Consider the following 27,103-nt stretch of genomic DNA (forward strand, 5'->3'; position numbering starts at 1 on the left):
TTCACCTTATTTGAAACTCCATTTCAAGATGGTCTACAGGCAGTTCTCATTTTCACCAAGAAAAAGGACCAAAGGATGCAGAAGGATGTGACCCTATCATGAAACAGTGTTGAAGGTGTTAACTGAAGAAAAAAGCAGGGTAAGAAAGCTATTTAGCCTGCTTAAGCCTCCAGCCGCTTACACTAAAGATGGGCAAGGGAAGAGGAAGCATACAATGGTTAAGAGTTTTCCCTCTGTATATATCAAGAGGAAGGAATGGCACTTTCCCCCTTTCCTACTCTCCCCTCCAAAGCCACAATAAAACAATCAGGACTACATAATACACCAGAGGGAAGATTTCCCCTCCATCCAGTCTAAACATGACTTATAGGGCTCCTGCTCTAGATTATTTGGAAGTGAAAATGAGCCATCCCAAAATAAGGTAAACCATCAAGGTCACCAGAGCGCTCAGGCCAGTTCCACATGCCCTAGTTATACCAGCTGACCTCCTTGGACCAGGATGCAAATGAAATAAAAATAAATATCTCCATATTTTTCAAAGGAAAAACAAACATTTCCATGGGGATCTAATGCAAAAGACTTCCTAGAGCAAAAGCTGTTCTCTCTTGCAAGCAGAGCATTTGGAACTATATCATACACTCACAGCTGTATTCATCCTACAGAATGAACTTAAATAGAAATGGCACAAGGTATACTTGATACAACTGTGGGAGAATATTATTCCAAATATTATTCCAAATCATTCTATAATACAATGATGCTGCTGCAAAACGCATTTCCACAATTAATACTGGAGCACTAGGGACCCGTTCACAGTGTGCTTCCCAAAGCACATCAAGGCATGCAAGAAGGGCCCACCTCTTTCCTATTGCCTTAATTACTTACAGATGGTACTGTTGCTGCAATTGGAATCATAAGAAGAGACACCCCTCGAAAGAAGTTAGTGGCATACTTCTGAATCCTGGACAGTTCTGTTTTTTTCAAAGCAAAGATCTGCAGAGATAGAAATTTCATTTTGAAGAAATATAGATATAAAAAAGTGTTAGGTAATGTGATTAAATACTGGAGACTTTCAATAACTGGAAGTCAACTCAACTGAGCCAATTTAGGTCTTTTAAAAATATCTTTGGATGTAAATGTAAACTCCCATTTAGCCAAGTAACCTGCTTTATATCAAACTTCTCATCTTATTTTAAAATTACTCAAGCATGGTACTACTACACTTAAGAGGGGATAAGTCAAAACTTTATTGGCAATGCTAAATGGGAGCACTGAATGCTCTTAATGGCAATATAATGCACACATTTGTCCAAACTAAAATTTGACGTGGAGTTCTAGATGTTAACCACCACAAACTGGCCAGATTTCATGTGGATCTCTTGAGAAATAGACACACAGCAGCTTCAGTTTTCTGTTTGGAAGTACATTTCTCTGGTTAGTGAAGGGAACATCTTCTCTAAACAAAGAGGGCTGCCACCAGGCTAAGGATGCTTGTAGTTGCTGTAGGAAGGGGGCAGCATTCTATGTTTGTTCACACATTTGCTTGTGACTGCAAGAAATGGGTTGTGTGTAGTGCTGGCTGATAAAGAAACAGACAGCTGCTAGCATCACAAAAAAAAAAAATGCTTAGAGAGGCTCTCTCATGGAAGGGACCAAACAGTCATTTGCACATCTCTGCTTCCAAAGCAAGTGGGAGCACTAACCTATGACTGAAAGGGAAGGAGGCTGGCTGCCTTGTGACCATGATTTATATTATGCTTCAATCTTATATATTTGTGCCAAAGGATCAGCAAGAATTATGCTAATAGCAGTACTGAGACAGGAATAACCCTAGCAAGCAAAGCCAAATATTTCCAAATCCTAAATATTTGAAATTTTCAGCAGAATGCATCAAATGCAGAAGTGCATATGTACCACAGATCTCTCATCTGCCTCTACTGAGAAACATGCCATGTTATCTGCAATAGGGGAAGTTGTGAGCCAGTTGAAGAACCTGTAATAGTCATATCTCAAACCTCCACAATCAGCAAATTGAGAAGTCCCAGAGTGATTGGCAAAATCCAAGTTGTGTCAGGTGCCGTGAGGTCCATAAACCAAAGCGTGCCACCTGTGGAAAGTTGCTCTTCAATGGAAACTCCTGTTGAAAACACACATACCACTTTTGTTGAGTTAAAAAAATATGTACACAGCTTCTATTCTTATAGAGCACTTTATCATTGTGGGAGACACTGGGGGGGGGGGGGAGAAGAGCAAGACAACCTGAATCCAGAAGAAAACATATTGGTGGCAGAGTATGGAGAAACTGGCAATTTCTGAGGTCCGGTGATTCAGGTTTACAGCCCCTGTAGTAAGATCCACCACAGTACCTCGAAAGTCAGGATGCAGGAGTAACTAAAAAGCTCTTCCAACACCACAAGCTGATGGAAAAGGCTGCACCAATTTCAGATTCAAAGCCTAAACCTTGGTAAAGACTCCTCTAATGCAGCCATTTTCAACCACTGTGCCGTGGCACACTGGTGTGCTGTGAGTGGTCCATAGGTGTGCCACAGGAATTTGGGGGAAGGTCATTTATTAATAGGGCCAATGGGAGATGTGAGCCCCCCACTGGCATGCCTTGTCAACTGTCAAAAACCTGGCGGTGTGCCTTGACTATTTTAGTGCCTTGTCAGTGTGCTGTGAGAAGAAAAAGGTTGAAAATTACTGCTCTAAAATGCATTGGTTCATAAACCGAGTCAGGACCCACCAGTGGGTTGCAACCTGATTTTTGGTGGGTGGTGAAACTGACAAGGAAAATGTATTGAGCCCTATGGAAACCCCAACAGAGCAGCATGTTTGTGTTACATGTTAGATAAACATGCCTTGATCCACACTGAAGGGCAGGCCAAGGGGAACACAATGCCACCAGAATGCAACAAATGTGCAACAAATGTGAAGCTCAACAAAGTTCAGAAGGTGGCCCCCCACCATAGTAAAAAGGATAAAGCCAGTCTTGAGCAGCTGGCAAAATGATTTTTTTTAAAAGTCTCAAAAAGCTACATGTTTCCCAACATGTCTTGTTTCAATACTGGATACTGGTGCTAAAAAATCTGGGAACCACATTTGTGCTCTAAATTTGTTCCTGCTCTAGTAGACATAGATCAACTTAGCGAGGTCCTTGACAAGCCTTGACAAAGCCACAGAAAATGATTCCCAAGGCAGCAACAAGGTAGGCCTGTGCAGGGACCAAAAACTGCACTTTAAAAGAGGCACAGTGTGGTCAAAGGAGGAAGGCACAGAGTGACAAAAAGATCAGGAAGTATCAGCAACAGAAGAAGCCTCAGTGTAGGAATGACTATGTAGAGCCACCCACTTCCACACACAAAAGCTGACCTTGGAGGACAGGCTGACATTTACAAATGCTAGCATTTGTTATAAGAGGGGTACTACTCAGAGAAAAAGATTAAGACATCCTAGTCTAATTAATTGAAGGTTAGTAAGTCAACACCTTACTTAGCTGGGCTGCTTTGTATAATTTCAAAGAACTGCTTTGTATAATTTCAAAGAACTAATTCCCAAGGTTAATTGGAATATTTATGTCATATTCTTTACTTAGAATGACCATTCTTTTTAAAAATGTGTTGATATACTTTACTCTCCCATCTGTAAGATTTTACAGAATGCCAGTGACCTGCTTAAAAGTCCCAATAAAAGTCCCATTTTGCATTAAGTTGTTTTAAATTTGAAACTGAAGCAGTTTTGGTACAATTTGTTAAAATGTCTAAGAAAAGAGATTAAGGAAAGACACACACATCTTACAACATCGGTTTTAACTGTTACCTCCTGAAGCTGCCCTGCCAACGCTGAAGTTACGTAAAGCTATGGAAACAAAGACCCACGCTGGAATCTGTATCCATATCAGCAAACTAGCCTTGAAAGGATGGCAATTATCACGAACATACAACTCTGAAACAATCCTTTTCAGATTCTTCCTGAAATAGTACCTGGTTTGAGAGACAAAATTAGACAATACCATAAAGTTGCAATCTGAAACACACTTAATTGGTTTAAATGTATGAAGGGAAGATTAGAAAGGAAACAGAAGTAGTCAGCTCAAGTCTGACTTCAGAGATCTCTCTCCACTCTTATTTTCACAGGAATACTTTTCAACAGAACTGCTGTGGAGGCAGTAGGGGAAGTGCAATTTCTACTATGCTAACACCAAGCAGGCCAGTCCTAGAGATAGGACTATGCATATCAACTCAAAAGGCAGTCCCAACAGAATTAAGGAGGTATACTTTTTAAAATATATATGCAAGTGTTTTCATCACATCACAGCAAGTGTTTTCAGTCAGGAGTAATTTCTATTGATTTTCATTGGGATTAGGTTACCAGTAAGCTCGTGTAAGATTGTTCTTCAGAGCTAACAAGGCATTTCTCAATCCTTGATTCTGCATGGGGTATTAACTTGAAGACTCAGATTAAGGGTAGGTAATAAAAGACTAACATTTATTTAGTGACCACAGTAAATCACACAGAAATGAAGCGTTCCTTGCTCAGACAACTGAAAAAAAGGTGGGGGGAAAGAGATCAAAGATCTGTAATGAATGCTAGGTATAGATTGCAATGAAGGATTTGTCAGCTAGCTCAAAGGAAAAGGTTGCTCCCTTTCCTATGGAAGGGGGTGACTTTGCAAGTGGAGAGACCAAAAGAATTGGCAGTAGAAAGCATCCACAGAATAGGATGAAGTGCCAGGAGAAATCAAGACTCTAAATCAGGGTGCCCAGTCTTCAATGAGCCTCTGGCCCTCTGGAGACTTGCTAGAGCCTGCGCTGGCCTGATCCAACTGCTCTCAGTGTGACAGCCAAATGTTTGACCTCTTGCGTGAGCTGTGGGATGAGGGCTCCCTCCACTGCTTGCTATTTCACATCTGTGATGCAGCAGCGGCAGCAAAGGAAAGAAGTCTTGCCTTTGTGCAAGGCCTTCATTCATTCATATAAGTTCCATCTCTAATGTATTCATTTATGTAAATTTATTCAAATTGGAAATGTAAATTAAATCTTTTTCCCCCCAGCCCTCAACACAGTATCAGAGGGATGATGTGGCCCTCCTGCCAAAAAGTTTGGACACCCCTGCTCTAAATGTAAGGTAAAAATTCAACAGGAATCACTGTAAAGCCTAAAAGAAAAAAGTGAGAAAGGATGGTAGTGAGGAAGCAAGTTGAGTTTAACAAAGGCATTCTGAAAGATGAAGGAAAGCAGAGGGAAAACAAACAAGAATGAGATGATGTTGATCATACAAAGGGATGATTAGAGGACATACAAATGTTTAATAGTAGGTCAAGAAAGAGAAAAATCCTGGAGATGGATTTCTGGGCCACAGAGACAGCAACAATGGAAACCTAACCCAGAATACAGAATTATACACATGGATATACCACTGCATCAGTTTTTAGTTTGTACTAGCTGCAACTAACATTAAATGCTAGAGAGTTGTCACAGTTATTTTAGCTAAATTAACTGGAATTCAGTCAAATGCCCTTACCTGGATAACTTTTCAGACCAACCCCGTTGTTTAGCACAAATCGAAACTTCATAGCGAAGATGCTTGGCTAGGCTTTGAATTTCTGGCTGCAAATTTTCCAGCTAGCTAAAGAGACACAGAAGGTTTGGTTATAAAGCAAATAAAAGACTGCTCTGTAGACCCTGTCCCCTAAATGCCATAACCTTAACGCATGAACCACTGTTACTGTGGGTTTGCTTCTGGGTATCTTGAGTCCCAGGAAGAACATGAACTGGCACTGATAGTATTACCAGACCAGTGGTTCTCATTAGCATTGGGAACCACTTTTTAGAATGAGAATCTGTCAGGACCCACTGGAAGTGATCATGACCAGAAGTGACTTCATCAAGCAGGAAGAGTTTTAACAATCCTAGGCTGCAATCATACCCATACTTACCCACGTGTAAGTCCCATTTACTATCATTGTTCAAAGCATACACATAGCAGCATATTAAAAGTACGGATCTGTAACAATTCTCCAAATGCAGTCACATACCAAGGTAGCATCAAGTGTAATATAGTAAAAACAAAATATTGAAATGAACAGGGACCCACCTGTAATTGGCTCGCGACCCACCTAGTGGGTCCCAACCCACAGTTTGAAAAACACTGAATGAATAAACTCTTACAAAACAGAAGTTATGAAATTGCCAGGCATGGTTTTTAAAACATAAGAGAACTAGTGAAATACACTACTTCACACCTATCAGTAGTGGCGTACACATGTGAAATGGTTTGGAAGCTGGCAGGGAACTCTAGGAACAGTTATCCACAAAGTGACAGGAAGGCCAACTGATTATTACAGTCTGATACAACCTGGAGTAAGAGCATCCCAGGCCTGTGGAGACAATCAAGAGCACCAGAATTCCAACTGTGCTAGGGATGTCCCACAGATGCCATCTTGCAGTCTTCTTCATGCAGTGGACATATAGCAGGGGTGTGTGGTAGAGCCTCCCCACCAGAGTCCTTCGACCAGCGCCACCGCCATGGGAGGCACCCAAGCACCCACCACCCACGCGCAACGCTTGGGTGCCTTCCACGGCGGCGGCGCTTGTCCACCACACACCCCTGCACTCTTGGCTCCTGCCTGTGGGTTGTGGGTGCTTCTCAAGGACTCCTGCTGGGAGGCCCTGCCTCCCCTGCCTCCCCCGCCCCTGTCACAGGGCCACGTTTTCAGGCGCTGGGAGAAGGGGCGGCGCGCCTCACCTTGGCGAGGACGCGGCCCTGCTGGGCGGCGAGCGGGAGGGTGAGGCCGGTGCGGAGGGCGGCGCTGGCAGCCACCACGGTGGCCCACCAGGGCAGGCCCGAGGCGGCCTGCATCGCCGCGAGGCCCCACTCGGTGCACGCCACAGGCGCCGACGCCGCCAAGGCCTCGTACCAGGCCCAGCCCTCGGGGAGCGCGCCAGGGCCAGGCGCGGGAGCTCGGAAGGCGCGCGTCCCCGAGCCGCCGAACCGGAGCTGGCGGCGGAGCCCGCGCGCGGCCCAGGAAAACGCCACGACCCCGACGCAGCCGCCGGCAGCCATCTCAGCACTGGCGAGGTGCCTCCGCCCGCTACAGACTCCTCCAGCCCGGCCTGACACGCGCCCTCCAATCCGCGGGCGAGCAGGAGCGCCGGCCGGCGACAGGGCGGGGTCCTGGGAAGTCCCATCCACACTTACCTGGCAGTAAACTCCATTGACTAGAATGGGACTTACTTCTGAGTAGACATGCATAGGATTGGGCTCTGAGAGCCTACTCAGAAGTAAGTCCCATCAGAGTCAGTGGGGCTTACTCCCAGGAAAGCGTGGGTAGGATTGCAGCCTCAGAGCCCAATCCTGTGCATGGCTTACTCCCAGGTAAGTGTGGATAGGACTGCAGCCTGAACAAGGTTGCCCCTTTGTGGCATCTGCACCGGAGCGGCAGACCAGCCGCACCTCCCCAGAGCATCAGCGCTGCTTTTCGAAGGACTACGGTAGGGAGGCTCTGCCTCACCTGCCTCCCCACCCACCGCAGGTCCCTGGTGTTTGGAGAGCAGCAGGTCTCTCCAAAACGAAGGGCAAGAAGCAAAGACAAACGGTCAAGAGTTTAGATTGTATTTGCGCATGTCTGAGCTGGAATTGTGGGTTCCTGTTACATTCCAGTGTGAAGGTGTTGAGAGAGGAACACATGACAACACTCCAGTGTAGTTCACTGCTGTCCTACGGTGCCTGGTGTTTGGCTGCTTTGCAGGAAAATGCAGACAGGGACACACTGCAAAGTTGGTAGCAACACTGGAAGAGGAATGAAATACTCCTCCTTCAGCACTAGAAAAATGAAGTTTGCAGGTGTGCCACCCCAAAAACGCTGCATAAGTGTAGCTTGAGCTTCAAGATTGTTTAAATAGTGATGTAACATGCTGCAGTGAGAGTGACCTCCCTACTGGAAGGATCTGCAGGCAGCACCAAAGAAAATGTGGCTCAAACACATTGAGGAAGATCTAAGGAACCAGCGATTGACAAAACAAGGACTATCGCCAAGTGTGGAAGCATGTCAGGAGTGACACATGGATGGATCCCACAGCACCTACAGCAGCATATATTGGTTGAGAGGTCAACCTGATCTCCAATTCCAATTAAGGACTAAAGAAAAAAGAAAGAATTGAGGAAAATGTGGAAAGTAGGAGAATGTTGGTTAGAAAAACTGATTCAGAAAAGACGTACAAATATAGAGAATAGATGCATAGATATAGATTATATAGAGTGGAAAAAATAATTTAAATAAGAATGAAAATTGCAAAGCACAGTAAGAAACAGTAAAAATACTGTTAATAATAAAAACCGAACTTGAGAAAAATAAGATACAGTAGTGAAAAAAACTATCTTCAGTGTGCCCATGTTATGTTTCAACATACCACATTCTCTGTGAAAGACAGAGGTCCCAGCAAGCCAGAGAGGTAACTACTGACTCTTCAGCTGCCTTACCCCCCCCCCTTTTCCTGCCTCTCACTCTGTCTCTTTGGTTCTCCCCAGGTCCTTCTCTCCCTTGAAATGCCAAACCTCACTGGTGATGGGGCCAACCGCAACCTTCTCTTCCTCTCTCCATTCCTCTGTTCCTTTGACCAAGCTAACTTGTTTGTTAAGACCCAGACTATACATCTTCCCCCATAAGTCATGGAAACTGAAATCACTCTCACAAAGTTATGACTTGAGCGTGTTTGGCTTGTCATCTTTCCTATACCCCTTCTCCCTCCCCTCTCCTTTTTCTTGAATGTTCCTGGTCATTGACCCAATCTGAGTGATGCAGCTCAGTGCTCCAGATACCCACTTGTCTCAGCAGATTAGGATGGTAACCTTGGCCAGCAGCTGCCGCCCCCCCAAACAATTTTTACATTTCTCATGGATCAGCCTCTTTTCCCCCTCCCAATCCCATTTCGTGTATTTTTATTTTTTAGCTCACAAAGGCAAGAGCCCAGGGAACCAGCACCCAGGCTCTCTAAAACAGGGGTCCCTTAACCAATCTAGCAGGACCCCTGAGTATATGAAGTTTGTCTATATTACACATCCTTTTGTCTGTATTTGTCTGCATGAAGCAAAAACTATAGTTGGTGGTGGTGATGGGGTGGGGGGGCTGGGGGGGGACTGAGAGGAGTGTCCTGGCAGTACAGAGTAAGCCCTCTGGCTATGAAGGAGTATCAAGGCAATTTCAACCTAACCTCTTCCCAGTTTGCTTCTGCTTTTCAACTTATTGTAAGCACCAAGCTATTGATGTGACTTCATGCCTTGACCAGACACTCCATTTCTTTGCAGTTCCCATTTAGTTTTGTCTCTGTTGCCCTAGAGATAGTCTTTTATACACAAAATCTCACCAGCATCTCTGTTCACCTTGATTGTCCTTCTGCTTAGGAACCAGGCTCATATTCTTCTTCTCTACACTAAGTATAAAGCCAGATTTAGACAGATCTTTGAGCCCACACACCACACAGAGCTTATTCTAAGTGGAATTGTTGGGTATATTTTGTCTGTTTATATTGCTGTTTGCCTTTCATATTGCTGTTGCTTTGCCTCTTGTACCACATTCATTTCAATTCTCCTTCCTATTATTGTAAACATTTCCTGAATAATGTGTTGAGATTGGAATGCTTTGTATTCTCTCTCTTCTCTTATAGATACCAATTCCTGCTAAATGCACCATGGTTTGCAGTCAAAAGTCCTTAAATGTGTTTGTTTGGCTACATGCGTACATCCCTTCCTGCATGTTCCAGAGCAACTGTGGTAACCCCTCCCTGAAAGAACTCCATGGTAAATGAAAGACTGGATCAGCCTCAACTATTAGCCATAGAAGCACAGGCACTTTTTTTGGTCTTAATATTTTAAAAACTACAGTAGTGGCATTTTCATTCCTTTCAGTGCTAAACACAAATCTATTATAAGCTTTGTGGCAATTAAACTGAACTGCCCCATCTAATTTGGCAGCAGTAAATGACTGTGGTCAAAACAAAAGCAAAGCCTTGATATAACTGAACCTCACATTTAGTGTACAACCAAATAGCTCGACAGATGGCAGTGCTTATCTGTGCCACCTCAAACATTAGCTATTTAAAAGCAGCTGGATATCCAGTGAAACTGTGTCCACCACAGAATTACGGTAGTTGGATTTGGTTTTGATCCTTCTGCAGGCCCAGCTTAGTGTCACTTTTTGTTTTAATAGAACTGCCACCTGGGCAAGCACTCCACATGCTGGAAGCATTAGGATCAGCCACCATTTTTTCCCCTGCTATGTTTCCAACTGGACATCATTCCAAGGGATTCTGAGAGAAAAAAATGGCAGCCTCCCACACCCAAATTGGCCGGTAGGAGTTGACACCCTCCCCCACAATGCCATAAGAACATAAGAACATAAGAACAGCCCCACTGGATCAGGCCATAGGCCCATCTAGTCCAGCTTCCTGTATCTCACAGCGGCCCACCAAATGCCCCAGGGAGCACACCAGATAACAAGAGACCTCGTCCTGGTGCTCTCCCCTACATCTGGCATTCTGACTTAACCCATTCCTAAAATCAGGAGGTTGCGCATACACATCATGGCTTGTACCCCATAATGGATTTTTCCTCCAGAAACTCGTCCAATCCCCTTTTAAAGGCGTCTAGGCTAGATATATATAATGATGCTGTGCCATATAATGGTGGTAGTGGTCCACATTGTGGGGAAAAAATGACAAAAGTCAAGAGCTCCATTGTTGGTACTGCTGCCTGCAGCCAGGGTGAAACCCCACCAAAATAAATTTCCTCACAGCCATAGGAAACCTCTTGGAAGGCATTCGCAAAGACCCCCTCAAATTTAGAGCCAATCCTGTTATTTTGCTTCTTTGATGCCATTCTATCCAGGCATTCCTCATCTCACAAGATGAGATGTTTTAACTCCTTCTCTTTAAGTATAGAACACATTTAAGGCCATCTGGTCAGAACCCATTGATCTTAGCCTGGAAACAGTCATCATAAACTAAATACAGTTGAAATACAGAGATAATGAAGGAATTAATTTAATTTAAAGGGTAGTCAGTATGCGCTGGGAAGTTGTCCATTTAAATTTCATTTCAGGAATGCATTTACTAGGTGCCCTAGGGCCCAATCCAGACCTAGGTGCCCTAGGGCCAATCCATGCTGACTTACTGCTAGTGTGCACTGTCGCAAACATACCATAAGGCACATTTGCAAGCTTTACTGTGGGCCCAGCATGGGAGATGGTCCTGTGTGAGCCTGTGGTGTGGTAGCTCAGGCACTTTGAGCAAATGCTGGGCAGCGGAGAGGTAAGATGTGACAGGGGGATAGGTGTTCCAAGGTGGGCAGAGGATGGGGGAAGGTATGGCAGGGGGCAGGAGGGGGGTGGGACCAGTAGAGCTCAGCTCCACCAGATCCAGAGCCCCATGTCAGGTCACATAGCCTGACGGGACTCCTTGATTCTGTGCCAGCTAAAGAGCTACCCCAGAATCGAGTAGCCCCATTGCAGGGCTACTTCCCGAGGAGCCATCAGCAGCTGTCTGGCACACTTAGGATGCTGTGGCAGCCATTTTGGCGGCGCAGTAGCCCTGCCTGCCAGGCAACTTGGGGTTGGGCTGTTATTCTCTCAGCTTACCATCTGCAGTAAGGGGATACTAGCAGCTTAATTTATACTGTTGTATAAAAATTAGAGATTATCTTTGTTAACTCTGCACTTGAACGTTATATGAATATCTATTATTGATTTATATGGTATGCCTGCTATGGAAGAGTATTATGTTATGCAAATAGGTAACAACTGTACACACTGCAGTCATGGATCTGGATCCAAAGAACTGCACAACTAATTCCCAGTGCTCAAGGGAGAGCAAGACTGACATTTCTTGAATAGCAGGCCTTGCCATGCCATATGGCAAATCTCTTTTGGAACTGAGAGGGGGGGAGTTATGCTGTGATGCGGGGGATATGCTATTCAAATGAAAAGAGTAAACAGTTCTCCAGTCATACTAAGTTCTTGGGTATGGCTGAAGTAGCCATTTTGATACATAATTTGAAGTGCACTTCTACATGATAGTACTTACGCAGTTCAATCCCATGCATGTTTACTAAGTAGTGAGTCCAACTGAAGTCATTGGGGTTTACTTTCAAGTACGAATAGAATTGCAGGCTTAAAGTACCAGGGTAGAGAATCAGGTTAACCTGAGTGCCCCCACTCAGGTGTTTGTGTAAAACGGACAAGAACAAAGTATGTTTATCAGCAAGTGCTACTACATTTTGAACACTGGGGATTTAAGGAATGAACTCACCCATGGTTCATCTTCCATAAGTCATCCCATCCCCTAAATTCAAAGAAAAATGCATTCTGCCTATACAGACAATAAGAGAATATGTTTTAAAAAAAATAGAGAAGACCTCGAAGGTCTCAAAAGAGCATGTTCCTTGTTTTTATTGGTCAAGTATGCATTACATTTGAAATATAAAAAGTGTTCTGAGAAAAATGTTCCTAATACAGACTTCTTAAAAAAAAACCCATTATTTTATATTAACAAGCCTTATCCCATAAACAAGACATGGGGCATTCCAGCCTCTTCTCCCTACCCACAGTTTTGCTTTCAAGTCAAAATACAGATAGCTTTAATAAGAAACCACATCCTAAGAAACTTCGCTCAGCTGAAGCCAACAGTACATTTTGTTGTAATATATAGCAGCATCTACTCCACTGAAGGATTATTTCAAGGAACAAAAAATAATCCTAAATTAGTTCTGGAGAGGCATTTTGCATAAACTAAGGAGTGTGGTACGTGTTCTATAAAATACTTGAATATCATTATCCACCCACCCCATTATAGTAAAGTGCTGAACATTGGTGTTTTTGTTTTCTCCTTTCACCAACAGCTGTTTGGTTAGGCATTCGTTCTGATTCAACCAATTTGAAACATTTCAGCAGGAATAGTAAATGACAATGCAAATGTTATTTTTATTTTAAGAGCACCAACAGAGAGCATGTACACAGATGAACTGGTTTGTATTCACAAGCCTCTCAACATCTCTGAAGTTGCATTTAGAAGGCTGTAGGTTTCTTTGGGAAAACCATTTTTCTTGCTGGTTTGACATATGAAACAGCATTTTAGAGCTCCAGTTTTGTAGTTGAGAAGTTGAACTGGTCTAGGTAATTGAGATTTTCATTCAACTAAGCCTTGTGTTGAGCCGCTAACTCCCTTTGAGAAAGGCCTAGTTCAAGTGATACTGTCACCTTAATTAAAACAAACTTTCAGTTCACTTCCCCCCCGAAATTGACAATGGACTGCTTGTATCCTAACATGCAATACTAAACATGATTAATAGATCAGCTTATAAATTTAAAAGTACATATCACACATTCACAGACATATCAGATATAAGAAGGGTCTTGAGTAAAGATAGTTAGATGTCACCAGCAGGCACAGGCGCTTTAAAATCTGTTCTAGAGCTAAATGTCTTCTTTCCTATTCAGATAGTGCTGATGTTTTTATTCCAAGAATCTTTCTAAGGATGAAAGTCATCAAGGATGACTGCATTATACATCTTAGATTGGAATCTTGCAAATCAACACAACCAAGGAGTTTATTTCAATACAAATTATTTCGTGGTGTAAGGATACACCAAGGTTTTCTGAATAATCCTTTGTTTTGGGACACTTCTGTTAGTAAAGTTCTACCTAACAGATGATGCTGGACATTGCTCACTTCATTGCAGTTAATTGCCAAAGAACATATGGCAACAACTAGGTGACAAAAAACTGAAGACCACAGAGGGACTGTGCTCAGACTCAATGCAGGACACCATTTGTAAGATTTTACGTATTAACCCACCTTTGTAGAAGCTTAGTTAATAGGACCTCTACAGAAATGCAAAATCCTTCAAAAGGAGCAGTGAAATTTGTTGAGCATATTGAAGAAAGAAAGAAAGAAAGAAAGAAAGAAAGAAAGAAAGAAAGAAAGAAAGAAAGAAAGAAAGAAAGAAAGAAAGAAAGAAAGAAAGAAAGAAAGAAAGAAAGTTTCCAAAGGCTGTGGAGACAGAGGTTTGTTTTTGTTCAAAGTCTGAGTGAAGGGGAACTTGTTCCTTGAAACTTGTTTCCCTGTTACCACTGAAAAAGAAGAGCTGAAAATTCTTTAGTATAAAACTAGAGGGAACCCACAAATAATGCCCATTTTAAGCTGTATTTAAATTACACAAGTAGAAAAAAGTTATGCTTATTAATAGTTTAATGTATGAAGGAAACATCCAGATTGCTGAATATGAAGGTACATCTGTCACACTAAAGTCTACATAAAGTAGAGCCTCTATACTGACATACTGAAAAAAATTACTTTCTGCTTAACCATTTCAGTCATGTAAACAAATTGTACAGTTGCCATTCTAAAACTTCAGGATCAAGTTTACATAATTTTGCTAAATTTCTGTTTATGCCCAGAAGCAGTTTACAGTACTAAAAACCAACCAGCCAAAGAACAGCTTCAACAGAAAATTATGTCAAAAAATAATAGTAAAAAGGAGAAAGAAAATGAAAATGAAAACTAAGAGGCTAAGTTGAACCATATGATGTTAGGGAATGGGCAGTCACAATGTTCACAGATAAGGGTCAGTTATTTAAGTTCTTATGTGGCTTAAAGCCTGCACACTTCAGTTGAACTCATCAGTAGAACGATTTGGGAGTTGTGGAAACTGGTGCTGCCATTTGTTTCTCCTCTAAGTCAAAAGAGAATCTCCAGACTATCAAAAAATGATCCCATTCAGCCAAGTTGGTTCATGTGCACACTGTTCATATGGGGAGTCCACGTTCCAGTCCATACCTGAAGGAGATGAGCAAAGGGTTTAAGCTATGCAGATGTTTCAAACATGGATAGAAATGGTTAATAATACAGCTTCATATTTCAAATACAATCTGTGTGACTCAAAGCGATTTTCCTAAAATGAATAATAATGTTTGAAAGATGCTTAGTTTTTTCCAGCCCCTTTCAAAATAGCATTCTGCATATATGGGCAGTTGGTGCTGCTGAAGGAGCATTCCCAGTCCTACAGGTTGACACCTGCTTGCCCCTTGGTAAGACAGTATCCAGGTATGACACTGTCAACACTGACCTCTTCTTTCCTTTCCTTTTTGAATAGATTTTATGGGACTACTGGGAGTTTATTTAGGGCGCAATCCTAACCCCTTATGTCAGTGCTTTCCAGCACTGACATAAGGGCAATGAAGCTCGGAGGTAAGGGAACAAACATTCCCTTACTTTGAGGAGGCCTCTGTGAGTGACACCCAACTGCAGGATGCAGCACATGTTCCACTGGTATCGCTATATCAGTGCTAGAAAGCACTGACATAAGAGGTCAGGATTGCACCCTTAGTTTCTTTTATTCCCTCAACAGTGGTTATTCCCCCAATCACCGGGACCCACTTTTAAAATGACACTCTATCATGGCCCATTTAGCTTTATGAGACTAAATAAAACAAAAAAGTACACTTTACCAGCTGCTCAACCTCTGTTTTTATCCTTTTTACTTGGGGGTAGGGTGGGGAACTGACTTCTGGAGTGTTTGTTGAGCTCCATGTTCATTGGATCAGAACCATTCTGGTGGCTTTGTGTTCCCCTTCCCCTGCCCTTCAATAAGAGAAGAGGGGAGCCAACACTCGGCGAAGTAGTAGTGAACCTCAGGGGCTCTCGAGGGGCTGCTAAATAGATATGTTTTCAAGTGCCTAAACAACTAAGGCACACTTTGTTGCCAGGAAGACAGTACGAAGAGCTGAGAGCTTGAACGGGGGAGTCCTTTGAAACAGGCAATTTCAAGGATTTCTCTGTTTGCTCTGTGCTGAATCACATTCTATCGCCATATTGGAGAAGATTCGGAAAGTCGAGAACTCCCCCTCCCACAGCCTAGATACAACAACATCACAGTGAAAAAGCTTTAAAATGTGAGTAAACTTGGTTCATTAAAAGGCTTTAACAAGAACTGTAATTAAGAAGTCTGAAGGAGGAAAAGATAATTTTAAGATTATTTACGTTGGCCGCTAGCCATCCAGAGGGGAAATAAGCGAATTTGGATTTCCCCTGCTAGAGCAAACACAAGATTATTTTGTTTAATGGTATGCACCAAAGAGAAATATATAAGTAATCTTCAATGGATGGAATAAAGTTTTACTTTCGTTTTCCCAGCAAAAAGCCTTGATTTAAGTTTGGTCATTTAAAGGCATATTAACCTAATTGGACAGTGTTATAGGCCTGGATTATTGATCCACACTTTTTGGAAGAAGAGATCTAAGATAAAGATTTGGGTGACTCTTTAATTGCTTGATTGATTTGACATTGTTATTGATTGGATTTGGAACACTGACTCATATTTTTTGGATATAAAAACTGGAAATTAGCCCTATAAGAAGTGGCTGGATTTGATATGGACAAAAATGGCACTTGAAAGTACAAGCCAGTCCTTATTAATGGATTTCTTGATGGATTTCAGAAATGAACTGGAACAACAGGTCAGAAAATTATCTGAACAAATGAATAAGATAAACACCTCCCTGTTAAGTAAGCAGGACCGGATTACAAATAATAAACAAGAAAAAAAATGTATTTAATGCTGGGTGAAGTTAAAGAAGTGGAGTATTTTGAAGTGAGACAGGAGATGGAAAAAGCAACCGTCACTCAAAAAATCAAGAATTTGAAGGAAGAAAATAGAGGAAACGACCAGAGAATATGCTGTCCCAAGAAGAGGAAGAACTTTGGGATTAAATTTAAAAACAGAAGGAAGAAAAACAAGGAAAAGAAGCTAGAGGCCAAGAAATTTAAGAGATATAAGAAAAAGAAGAAATGGGAGCAGTAGTGGGAGGAGCAAGAAGGAAAGTACCAAGAAGACAGAGAACAAAGCAAATATAAAGACAGAAAATGGCTGAATAGCAAAAAAACACTTAAAAATTTGAAGCCTTTTAATGATTGGATAGATATGGAAAATGATATATAACATGTTATAAGAGATATTGAAGTGTGTATTACCACTGTAGTTGGAGACATTCTTTTTAGATGTGATATTAGAAATTAAGAATTAGATAAGAAAGATTTTATTTTAGAGACTAGTTTAGTGGTAAGAAGAGTGTATAAGTAAAAATTTGAAGCTTTTTTATGATGGGATAGATAAGGTTAGAGAAAAAATATTGATTGTTTAGTTAAACTATTAACCAGTAGATTAATGAATAGGATAATTTTTGTATTGATGAATAATTTCGTTTGGATTAATGTATGTTGTAATCGATGGCCACCACCCTATGTGTAACCTATGTAGTCCTAGCCCTAAGTCTATCCAATTTTCCTTACCTGTATTTGTAATAAATAAATAAATAAAGGATTGTAAAAAAAAAAATAAGAGAAGAGGCATTTTGTCTACTCGCAAGTAAATGTGCACATCATTTTCCATAGGGCTCAATACATTTTGTCAGCTGTCAGCTTGTCAGTTTTGCAACCCACCAAGAATCAGGTCCCGAACCCACAGTTTGGGAACCACTGTCCCCAATCTATCATATTTCGATTGTGAATCTCTTGGAGACTGATTATGAATACATAGAAAAAAATATTAATACCTAGAAAAACTCTGAGCCCACAAGACAGAGTAATATAAATCCAAACAAATACAATAAAAATAGATAGGATTTTAATCGAATGGCCCTGCCTGCAGGAGAATGCTTAGAAAATCTTAGGACACAGATCATAGCACTGTGTGCAATATAAATCACTTTTATTTTCAACAACACATCTCTCTATAAATCATATCAGAAAAAACATGGAAAAACCTATGAATTATACAGGTGAACTTGACATTCCAACCAGCAATGGGGTGTCACTGATCACTATTCCCGCCCCAAGTCTCTGGAAGCTGAGGGGAGCTGTGCTTGCTTGCCTCCAGAAACATTTCTGAGCCCCCAGAGGTAGTGCACACCTGTGCACTGCTTCTGTGAAGCTTAGAATGGCCAAAACGGCCAAAAAAATTGCAATTTCCAGTTTCCTTGAGAAACTGGAAGTGACTTTTTTTGCCTTATAAGGTCTCAGATTCTGAGACCTGGGGAAGCACTCCATTGGCATGCTGCCTCTGTGGTGCTCAGAAAAACCTCCAGAGGCAAGGGGAGCACAGCTTCCCTCAGCTTCAGAGGCTTAGAAGAGGTGACGTCTATTAATGTCGGCGTCACTTGATGACGAGGGTGCAGGAATGCTTCCCCATTGTTAAGTGATGCACACCTGTACTTATTTAATGGTTTTTATTCTTAAGTTTTTATCTGTTGTATTTTTCATATGTTGTGCACTGTGTTTAGCACAGGAATTTAGCTTGTAAATAATTTTTTTTTTAAATTAAGGTTTCATAAAATCTTCATTTCTCTATTCCCATCTTCATCACATACTTATATAAACACACTGTCAAAACTACTAACACTATCAGATTAAACTATCCATACTTATTTATAGTCACAAACCTGAGTTTCTTCCACATATCATCAGGAAATTTCAGTTCCATCTCTGCACATCTGCACTGGAGTTGCACATCCCTTCTGAATTTATTAGCAATGTCTGCTTGAGTGCCTTACAAACTAAAGATGCAGCTGGGACATGGTAACAGACATTCAAAATGACCCAGCACGGAATGAAGCAGTATAATTAATCTAATTTATTAAGTCCACAGCACAGTGAATATAAGACACCTAGACTTACTGTTTGAGGGCCATTATTTTCTGTGGAACTTGAAACCATCTTTATCAGTGAGTTCCAAGTGGGGTCTGCAGCATGAGGTCCGTTGAATATAGGTCCCCCAGTTCCATCTGCAATGGGTGCTACAGGAGGAATCATTGCATTCCCATACACCGAGAAAGGCATACCCTGTCAAGGAGAAAAGAAGAACCGATTATTCAACATATTTTATACATGTATTTCTATAGTTGCAGTGGAACATTTTATTTCTGAATTTAAAAAATATTCATTACAGCAGTGATTCCCAAACTGTGAGCCACAGCTCTCTGGGGAGCAACAGAATCTTTGCAAAAAAACCTGCCAGCCTATACAATGTATAAAATTGTAACTCTAATGGGGAATTGCAACCATTGGCCCAGTAGGTCAAGGGAGCTGTCAGTTGAAAAAGTTTGGGGACCACTGTATTATGCCTTCAAATATTTTAAAATCAACACATTTAATTTGGATGCTAGTGAAATGTGCATTACAACTTCTCTGCAAAATGGTTCTCTTTAACATGCCTGTTAACAGTTCAAGTCATTCTAAATCAACAGTATTAAGGTGATATGCATATGTATAACACTTCAGTTTTTGAGAAGCTGTCACTTTGTATGTAGCATGGGTGGACAATATGTGGCTCCCAAAGAAGTTCAAGTGCAGCTGCTGGGCAAGAAAGGCCTGCATGCTACAGATGCAACTGATACAGATGCTCATCCCTTAGCTTTGTCAGATCTTTCCATCACTCTAGGATTAGCAGTGATGTTAGCAAAGCTGACCAGGGTACAGAAATGTTGTCTGCTTGGGAGCTTGGCCAGAGGAAGAAAACAACAACTGGAATATATATTTCAGGCAGGAGAACTAGTACCAGAAAGATTATGGAATTTTCTTAGAATAAGGGAGACATGTGGACTCAAAAGTAATACATGGAAAGCCTTTTAACATGCTATATATTAGGGTTTCCAGCAAAAACATTTGGAAGATTACCCCAACTTTAGGGAAGTCCATGTATCCTGCAGGAGCATGCTGATGGAATGTACCAGAAGGAGTTACAATTCCTGTGCTGTCTCTCTCCAATGCTTGATGTTGTGAGAACACACCTGGATCAGACATTGGCCTGTGAATCATATGGTTTCCCATTCCACTGTGACACCAATCTACTTTATCTAGCAAGAAAGAAGTGAGTATATCTATTAGTAGCACACTTTTACCTTAATTATTCCACTGCAGAAGTAAGCAGTTAAGGCTACACAAATAATTTTTGTTTGCAAAGCCTGGCAAAATGATCTACTATCTAAACTAATTGCAAATCTGGCCCTGGTGCCACTCAGGGCCAAGACTGCAAAATGCCACCCCCCTTTCAGCATTTTAAAGGCCTCAGAAGGCCTTCTTGGATGCCAGGGAGGCTGCAGACAGCCTTCTAAAGCCTCGTAAACAGGCCCGAAAATGGCTCTCGAAAATAGGGAAAAAATGGTGGTGGGGGAAGGGTTGCAGTGCTCCACCTGTAGGGTGCTGCTCAGGGCATTTGCCCCCCTCCCGATCAGCCCAAGTATGCCAGTGATCTAAACAACTGGTACAGAGCTAGATTGGTGTTGCTTGGCTTTCTTATAGTTCACAATAAGATAAATATTCGCTAAATTATGCAATTAGTAGTTCCTGGTGAGAATAAGATGAAATACTCTTAAAACATGATTTTATTTAAAAACCTGTGAGCTTTAAATAAAGTAGCCAATCAATGAACATCACATTCTGTCTGCGATGCAGTTAAGTTTATCACTTGAGGTGAGTATTTAATTTCTTTCCATTATTTAATTCCAATTTTCCTAATTCAGTGCCTTAGCTCCTCTCTAACACATTATCAGAATACTATAGGGCAATGGTTCTCAAATTGTGGGTCTGGGACCCAGTGGGTCATGACCCAATTTTTGATGGTTTGCGAAACTGACGGAGATTAGGCTATGTGCATCACAGTTAAACAAGCTGCTAGTTGGCGGGGGAGCACTGCTGCTCTATCACCATTCTAGCCACACCCCTTGGCATATATAAATCAGGCAGCAGCCTCTAGCCCCTTTAAATATTCTGGGAACCAGTACTATAAGAAAAATACATACCACCTTGATTTCCGCCTATCCCTTCAAAAGACCATATGCCACTGTGTCCCACTGGAGTGGCTAAATTGCTCCCAATAACATTGGGAGTAGATGTTCCAGTTTGCCTGATACGGGCTGAACGCTCAGTTCCAATTGGAACAGGGACCTTTCTGTCCTGAGACGCACTGCTAGGCTTTTCTGACCCCAAGGATACAGCTGAAGGGGTTGGGGATGGTGCTCTAACTCCTGCAGAAACTGGCTGAGCAGGTGGCTCTAGAGGAAGAGAGAAAAGTTTAAAAAGTTGGTTAGTCCTAGTGTTTCAGTGTAACAGGTTTCCACTCCAATATATTAGAGTCTGGTGTAGAAAGTGTATAATAGGAACATAGGCGATTGAAATCCCATGACTAAAGTATTAACACAGTATTGGTTGCAACTGGGATAACGTTCTATGTACAAGAAGTATAACAAGACACATTAGTATAAACCAACAATGACAGACTTTCTAGAAATAAGAAACAATGGAATAATTTAAGGAAAGAATGTTTGTCAGAGCACATAGTTGCAAAAATTGAATCAGAATGGGAAAATACAGTTTTTACAACTGTCAGAAGTAAGAGTTTTCCTAATGTATTAAAAGTAGATTAGAATACAATTACTGGAGAAACAAAACTGCAGTTATGTGGGTTCACATTTTGAAGTTAAAAATAAAATATGTTGAAATAACTTCACCAAGATCAAAATGACATTTGTGACAGTATGATAAATAACTAGACTATATGTCACCCCATTAACACCAGGAAAATCCTACACAAAATCCTCACAGGAGTATACATGTAAGGTTCTTCTGTGAATATAGAAGATATGAATATATCCACATATCCACATATATATGTGAATATATCCACCAATCAGTTTCAACAGAGGAAGAAAAGAGATGCATCAGCCAGTACACCCTTTTCTTGGTTACCTTTAACCCAGGGAAACCAATATAATGATGGAACCCCAAAGTCCAAATGACTTGACTGCAACAAAATAAGTTGCCAGGTATACTGTTTTTAACTTCATTAACAACTCACCATTTGATGCAGAGGAACAGGGAGGCAATAGGTTTAGTGGGGAAAAATGCTGTCTGTTGAAATTAGCGGCTGTGGGTGCTCCTCCAAGGGCTGTTCCTGGTGCATAAATCTGACCACTTGAAAGGTTTGAGGCAAAGTTACCCAAATGTGTAGAAGACGGTGTTACAGAACCATATGGTGAATCTATGCTGACAATACCTACAAAATGATTGCAAAATATTAATCATCCCTGAAAAGAACCATGGTATGTAGATGGAAGAAATGGAAGGAAGCAAATTACTTCTGTTTCAAATGCTTGTTGCTACCTCAATGTTGCATTTTGAATCACTTAGCCATGAATTTTCACAGTGATTTTTTTTATGAATTTTACATATGTCAAGAAAAAACAACCATAAACTCTCATTACTTACACACCAAAATTTATCAGTCACAATATTTTTGGTAACATGAATTTAGTAATTAGATAGAATTCAGGATTACTGGAATACTCATATTTTTCTTTAATGCCAATTGCATTTATAACAGAACAACCCAGTTAAACTGTAATGCTATGCCACAGTTGCTACATGAATGAGGGAGCTGAAGCTTGCCCCTGTTCCTGTGTGCAAGAGGAGAGTGAAGACTCCTTTCACTTTTAAGAACAAATCATAGCTCCATGTTATACATGGTTTGTTTACTAACTATAGTTAGAACAAGCTAGGATATCAAACCACCTTTTTGTACCTTTGCTTTTTGGTTCTTAAACACCAAAAGCATGCTCAGGTATCTAGCTTGCAAAGATATTTTGTTTTAAAAATTTTTTAAAAGTTTATACCCTGCATTTTCTCCTACTGGGAAACTCAAAGGATATAAACTATGAGTAACATAATGAGGCTGACTCCTGTGATAAGGTTTCAGGAAGATTGTGGCCAACTGAAATAGTTGCTTCAAGCAACAGTTAGATGGGTGAGTGCCCACCTCAGACTGCCCCATGTCTCCACTGCATATCCTCAGAACTTGTCACATCACCAGATTATTTTTGGGGGGGGAGGGGGGGAAGGATAGGTGGCACTCTGCCTCAGGTGCCAGGAGGTTTTGGGTCAGATCTGGTCAGGTGTAAGACTAAACCATGGTTTATGATTCCAAATTTCAGAAGGTGAGACAATCGACGTCTACTCATTGATAAATCTGATAAGTGTATATTTTTCATTAACTGTGAGATAGAGAATGAGAGAAACAAAAATCTTCCATAATGGGAATTAAGGTAGTTTTTCTTGTTTTTAGGATTGTGGATTACAAAGACTTGTGTTTTGGTTTCAGGGCCACGTTGCCAACTTTAAACCAGACTATGAATCAAATTCCAAAATATAGTATGTATGCAGTCTCTAGTCACTTCATACACACAGAACCTCTATCCAGTCCACTTAGGACTTGTGCAGAGCAACCCCAAGATGGAAGGTGGTACATAGGACAGAAAGTAGGAAGAACTCTACTTCCTTTGTTGAGCATACTTGTTGGAAAAAACTACCTTTAGTCATGCTCTTGTTTTGCTGATGCAGCTCATGAAAATGAGACTAGCCAGAGAAAGAGCAGGGTCTAATTAGAAGTAAACCTAAGATCACTGCACAAGCTCCTCTCCCAAAGCAACTCCTAGCATGGCTCAACTTCTGTAGTTCGAGGTACTGGTTATGTTGGGAGCGCCTGTCAAAGAAAACTAGAGAATACCTCAAAAATCTCTCTTGTGGGCACTGGACAGTGCAATGAATCAATGAGTCCAAATGAAAGCAATCCAATGAATAGGTCAACGTGCATACTTCAGCACTGAACTGATGGGACTTGGGGTTGAATCATAAATGGAGTCCTTATGTGACTGATTCTAGGATAACGCAGGGTGACTGCTGGTCTTGTGATCTGGCTGAGATCATGTAAGCATTGGCAGAAAAGTAGTGTATACATTATCATTCAACAGATTTATAATTAAAGGCCATTCTTTTCTATTGTAGTTCTGGAAAAGGTACAGTAAAGGACAACCAAAGTGATCAAGTACTGAAGCACCAAGCCATGAGGAAAGACTTGAATGTTTGAAGATTTTATCCTCAAATCATGGTAAAAGAAAAATCATACCACATGTGGACACAACAGAGGCTTGCAATACCATGCCTGGTGACCAGAAAATGGATTTTTCTTCTCTGTTCCACAATGCTAGAACGTGGGGTAATACCCAATGAAACTGATTAGCTGCAGATTCAGTGCAGACAAATGTAAACAAACAGTGCAGAATTAATTCACAGAATTTGCTATGGCGATTATTACCAGCTGAGAGGGGATCAGACAAAGGCATTTCAGCTTAGGTCTATCGTGATGAGTTTATTTGAGCTTCCACTTTTAAAATTCTAACAATACCAACTACTGGGAGGCAACCATGGGAGAGAACTATTGTCTTTGTGCCTGATCATAAGTTTCCTCACTGACTACTGTTGGAAACAGAATGCTGGATTAAGATGAGCTTTTAGTTAGATCAAATAATAATGTTTCATATGTTCTTGTTGAGCTTCATTTAAATATGGAGGAATAATTACTGCAGGCAACGTATATTGCACAAAAGTGGAGATTTTATACAAGTGGGGTTGCAGAACTTGGTACCCTGTATGAAGAGATAGAAATAAAAACATATCTGAGAGTGTTGTAATAATGCAATACTGTAAAACATGTCAAGGTACAGTGGCAAATATTCACCTGAGGGATTTGGAGCCGGTCTCTGGAGTGGGGGCCTGAAACCCGGGGCTTTGGAAGTATCTAACTGATGTAATGGATCTGAGTTTGGTAGAAATGAAGACTTTCCAGACAGAAAGGATTCTGGTGTTGTCTGAGATGATACGACAGATCCACCCCAGAAGGCGTGAGCAGAGGCAGGGTTGTTCTCAAACAGTGTGCTGAAGGGTCCAAATGGTAAAGCAGTACTGAAGTTGGTGGCCATGGACTTGTTTGCTGGATGGACTGAATTCTGAGAAGCACTTTGTGTACTTAAGGTAGAAGGAAGCTGCACCGAGGAAGGAACACTATGGGGCCTCTTGATGTGGCTGATATTGAGAACAGCAATTGAAGTATTCTGAACGGGAGCTGAATTCTTGTGCACAGGATTTGCTCCATTGGAAGATAACCTGACAGCAGGGCTTTCCATTTTAGTTGGAGGAGGTGGCTGAGTAGATCCTACTGGTGCCTGAGGCAAAATATAGTTTGCTGGAGCATTAGCCTGAGGAACTACTGGGGCAGAAGAACTTGATGTTACTAAATTTGGAGGCACAACCATTCGAGGATCTTGTGAAGGAACCTGAGGTTGTTGTAAAGGTGGCCTTGCTTCTTGGGCTAGGGACCCAAGAGTCTGTGGCTGAGCAGGATGCCCTGTGGGAATCCCAACAGACCCATTATTTGACTGCCTGCTGCTGGCCAGATTTGCTGCTTCGCTGACTGGTGGGTTACTCACTTCCTGGTCAGAGGAAGTTGCCCCTTTACTTGGAGAACTTGTCAGACATTCTAAAGGACTGTTTCTAGAAACCCTTGCTGGCTGGACTGGTGAAGACGGGGAGGAAGTGGATGACGCAGGATAGTGCTCTTTGGCAGTAGGAAAGGGATATGTGGCATTTGTGGGTGTTGTGCTGTTGTTGCTTGCTGTGGTTGCAATTGTGGTAGAAGTAGTGTTGGATGTCTTAACCACGGTGACGAACAGCTGCCTTCGAACTGAAGGTGAGCTGGGACTGCCATTTGGTGAAGAACCAGGCACAGTAGATGTGGCTGAACTTGTGGTTGCTGTTGGACTGGAAGTTGAAGAGCCCACAGAATTCGCCTGAGAACCACTGCTGTTCTGACTGTTATGGCGAGGCACCGTGTGAGACTTAGGTGAATTAGTAGCTCTTGCAGGGCTCAGAGGTCTAACAGGGAAAGGACCCCAGGTGGACTGAGCTGGTGGGAAAGTTCCTCCAAAGTGAGTCATGGGCAACCTTGGTGGACGGATCTGCTGGAAAGTTTGAGCAGCAAGTAATGCATGTGCAAACTGTGGGGGAGGATAAGCTAATGGAAGAGAAACGGGAAATCCAGGTCGCACATTATTCACTGGGTTCTTGACTGTTTTGTGAGTAGGTGCTGAAGAAATTGCAGGTAGAGAGAGTGCAGTGGCAATCTGAGAAGATGATGAGATTGCTATAGTGGTCACCTTGCTCCCTGCTACAGAACTATGAGCAGCTGTAGTGGTGGCATGTGCTGATGTCCCTATTTTGGGGTAGGCTGCAGAACTTTTCAAACGATTCTTTGGGATGAGTTCATCAATTTCTTTGTCCGGGTCCTTAATCAGCGCATTTATCAGCTGGGTTGCTTGTCTTGTTGATTCAGTGCCTCCCCTATAACAGAATTAAAAATTAAAAGGTAGTACATTTTCCAAAGGTTAATGCATGCGAAAGTATTCAAGTATATGACTTCAGGGCAGCTTTAACTATTCTCAAATTACTCAGCTAACCAAACAGGATATAACCACTTTTGCAAACCTTATCAAAATGAACTCTGGAGTGTTAATGAAAAATGTATAAAGAATAAATGTAAGACATGCTTTATCATCCACAGACTCTTAACACTAAGATCTTGGTAATCCCTGCTAACTGGGCAAAGAGGCATTTTTAAAGTGATACTCTTATATTTAGAACTGTTCTTATTCACTCCAGCATAGTATCTTTTCTGTTTATTATTTGCTGGTGATTCTTCAGCAACTTTTTAGATTCTGAGCTGTTTTGTGACTCAGAATAACTTATTTTGCTTTGTTAACCATTTTGTGAACTTTTTTGTTGAAAAGTGGTATATAAATATTCGTCATCATCCTCCCTTTTTTAAAGGTACATGAAATAGATATTCATTAACAAATTAACATTCCTACAATTTATGATATTTGATATACAGGTGAGTGTATCTTAATGACGGGGATGCATTCCTGATTCTCACTGTTAAGTGATGCTGCTGTTAAATTATATTACTTTTTTAAAAGTTTCTGGAGTGACGGAAGCTTTACTGAGCCCTGAAGAGGTCGCACACATCTGCCTGAAGCCTCTGCAGGGCTCCAAATGGCTGTATAGGCAAAAAAGCTACATCCAACTTCTGGAGGAAAACCAGAAGTGACATTTTTATGCTTTATAACACATTTTGAGACCTGGTGAAGTTCTAGGTGAACTTCAGAAACAGCTTT

At 41.5% G+C, this 27,103-nt stretch overlaps 2 protein-coding genes and 1 long non-coding RNA gene across 8 annotated transcripts in view; 1 reads left to right on the forward strand and 2 right to left on the reverse strand.

The window, feature by feature from the left end:
- The window catches only part of COX18 (cytochrome c oxidase assembly factor COX18), a 13,281-nt gene extending 5,797 nt beyond the window's left edge, over positions 1-7,484 (reverse strand). The window contains exons 1-6 of one of the 2 annotated variants that reach the window (XM_066627459.1): positions 6,745-7,484; positions 5,521-5,621; positions 3,817-3,980; positions 2,016-2,137; positions 886-993; positions 6-93 (exon numbers count right to left, since the gene is read on the reverse strand). In XM_066627459.1, coding sequence (XP_066483556.1) covers positions 34-93; positions 886-993; positions 2,016-2,137; positions 3,817-3,980; positions 5,521-5,621; positions 6,745-7,251 — 1,062 coding nt within the window. In that variant the 5' untranslated portion in view covers positions 7,252-7,484 and the 3' untranslated portion in view covers positions 6-33. The remainder of the gene's footprint in view (positions 1-5; positions 94-885; positions 994-2,015; positions 2,138-3,816; positions 3,981-5,520; positions 5,622-6,744) is intronic. The other variant, XM_066627458.1, reaches the window with a different exon arrangement.
- LOC136651239 (uncharacterized) lies at positions 6,754-24,681 on the forward strand. Its single transcript, XR_010794504.1, has 3 exons — positions 6,754-7,374; positions 9,663-9,795; positions 23,880-24,681. It is a non-coding gene; the product is annotated as an uncharacterized lncRNA (long non-coding RNA).
- Positions 12,438-27,103, reverse strand: part of ANKRD17 (ankyrin repeat domain 17) — a 155,067-nt gene continuing 140,401 nt past the window's right edge. For 4 of the 5 annotated variants that reach the window (XM_066627454.1, XM_066627453.1, XM_066627456.1 and 1 more), the window contains exons 29-34: positions 24,613-26,270; positions 21,898-22,095; positions 20,843-21,094; positions 19,719-19,897; positions 18,720-18,884; positions 12,438-14,825 (exon numbers count right to left, since the gene is read on the reverse strand). In XM_066627454.1, the coding sequence (XP_066483551.1) occupies positions 14,766-14,825; positions 18,720-18,884; positions 19,719-19,897; positions 20,843-21,094; positions 21,898-22,095; positions 24,613-26,270 (2,512 nt within the window). In that variant the 3' untranslated portion in view covers positions 12,438-14,765. The remainder of the gene's footprint in view (positions 14,826-18,719; positions 18,885-19,718; positions 19,898-20,842; positions 21,095-21,897; positions 22,096-24,612; positions 26,271-27,103) is intronic. The other variant, XM_066627455.1, reaches the window with a different exon arrangement.

Source organism: Tiliqua scincoides, chromosome 5 (assembly GCF_035046505.1).
Source record: "Tiliqua scincoides isolate rTilSci1 chromosome 5, rTilSci1.hap2, whole genome shotgun sequence".
Taxonomy (NCBI): domain Eukaryota; kingdom Metazoa; phylum Chordata; class Lepidosauria; order Squamata; family Scincidae; genus Tiliqua; species Tiliqua scincoides.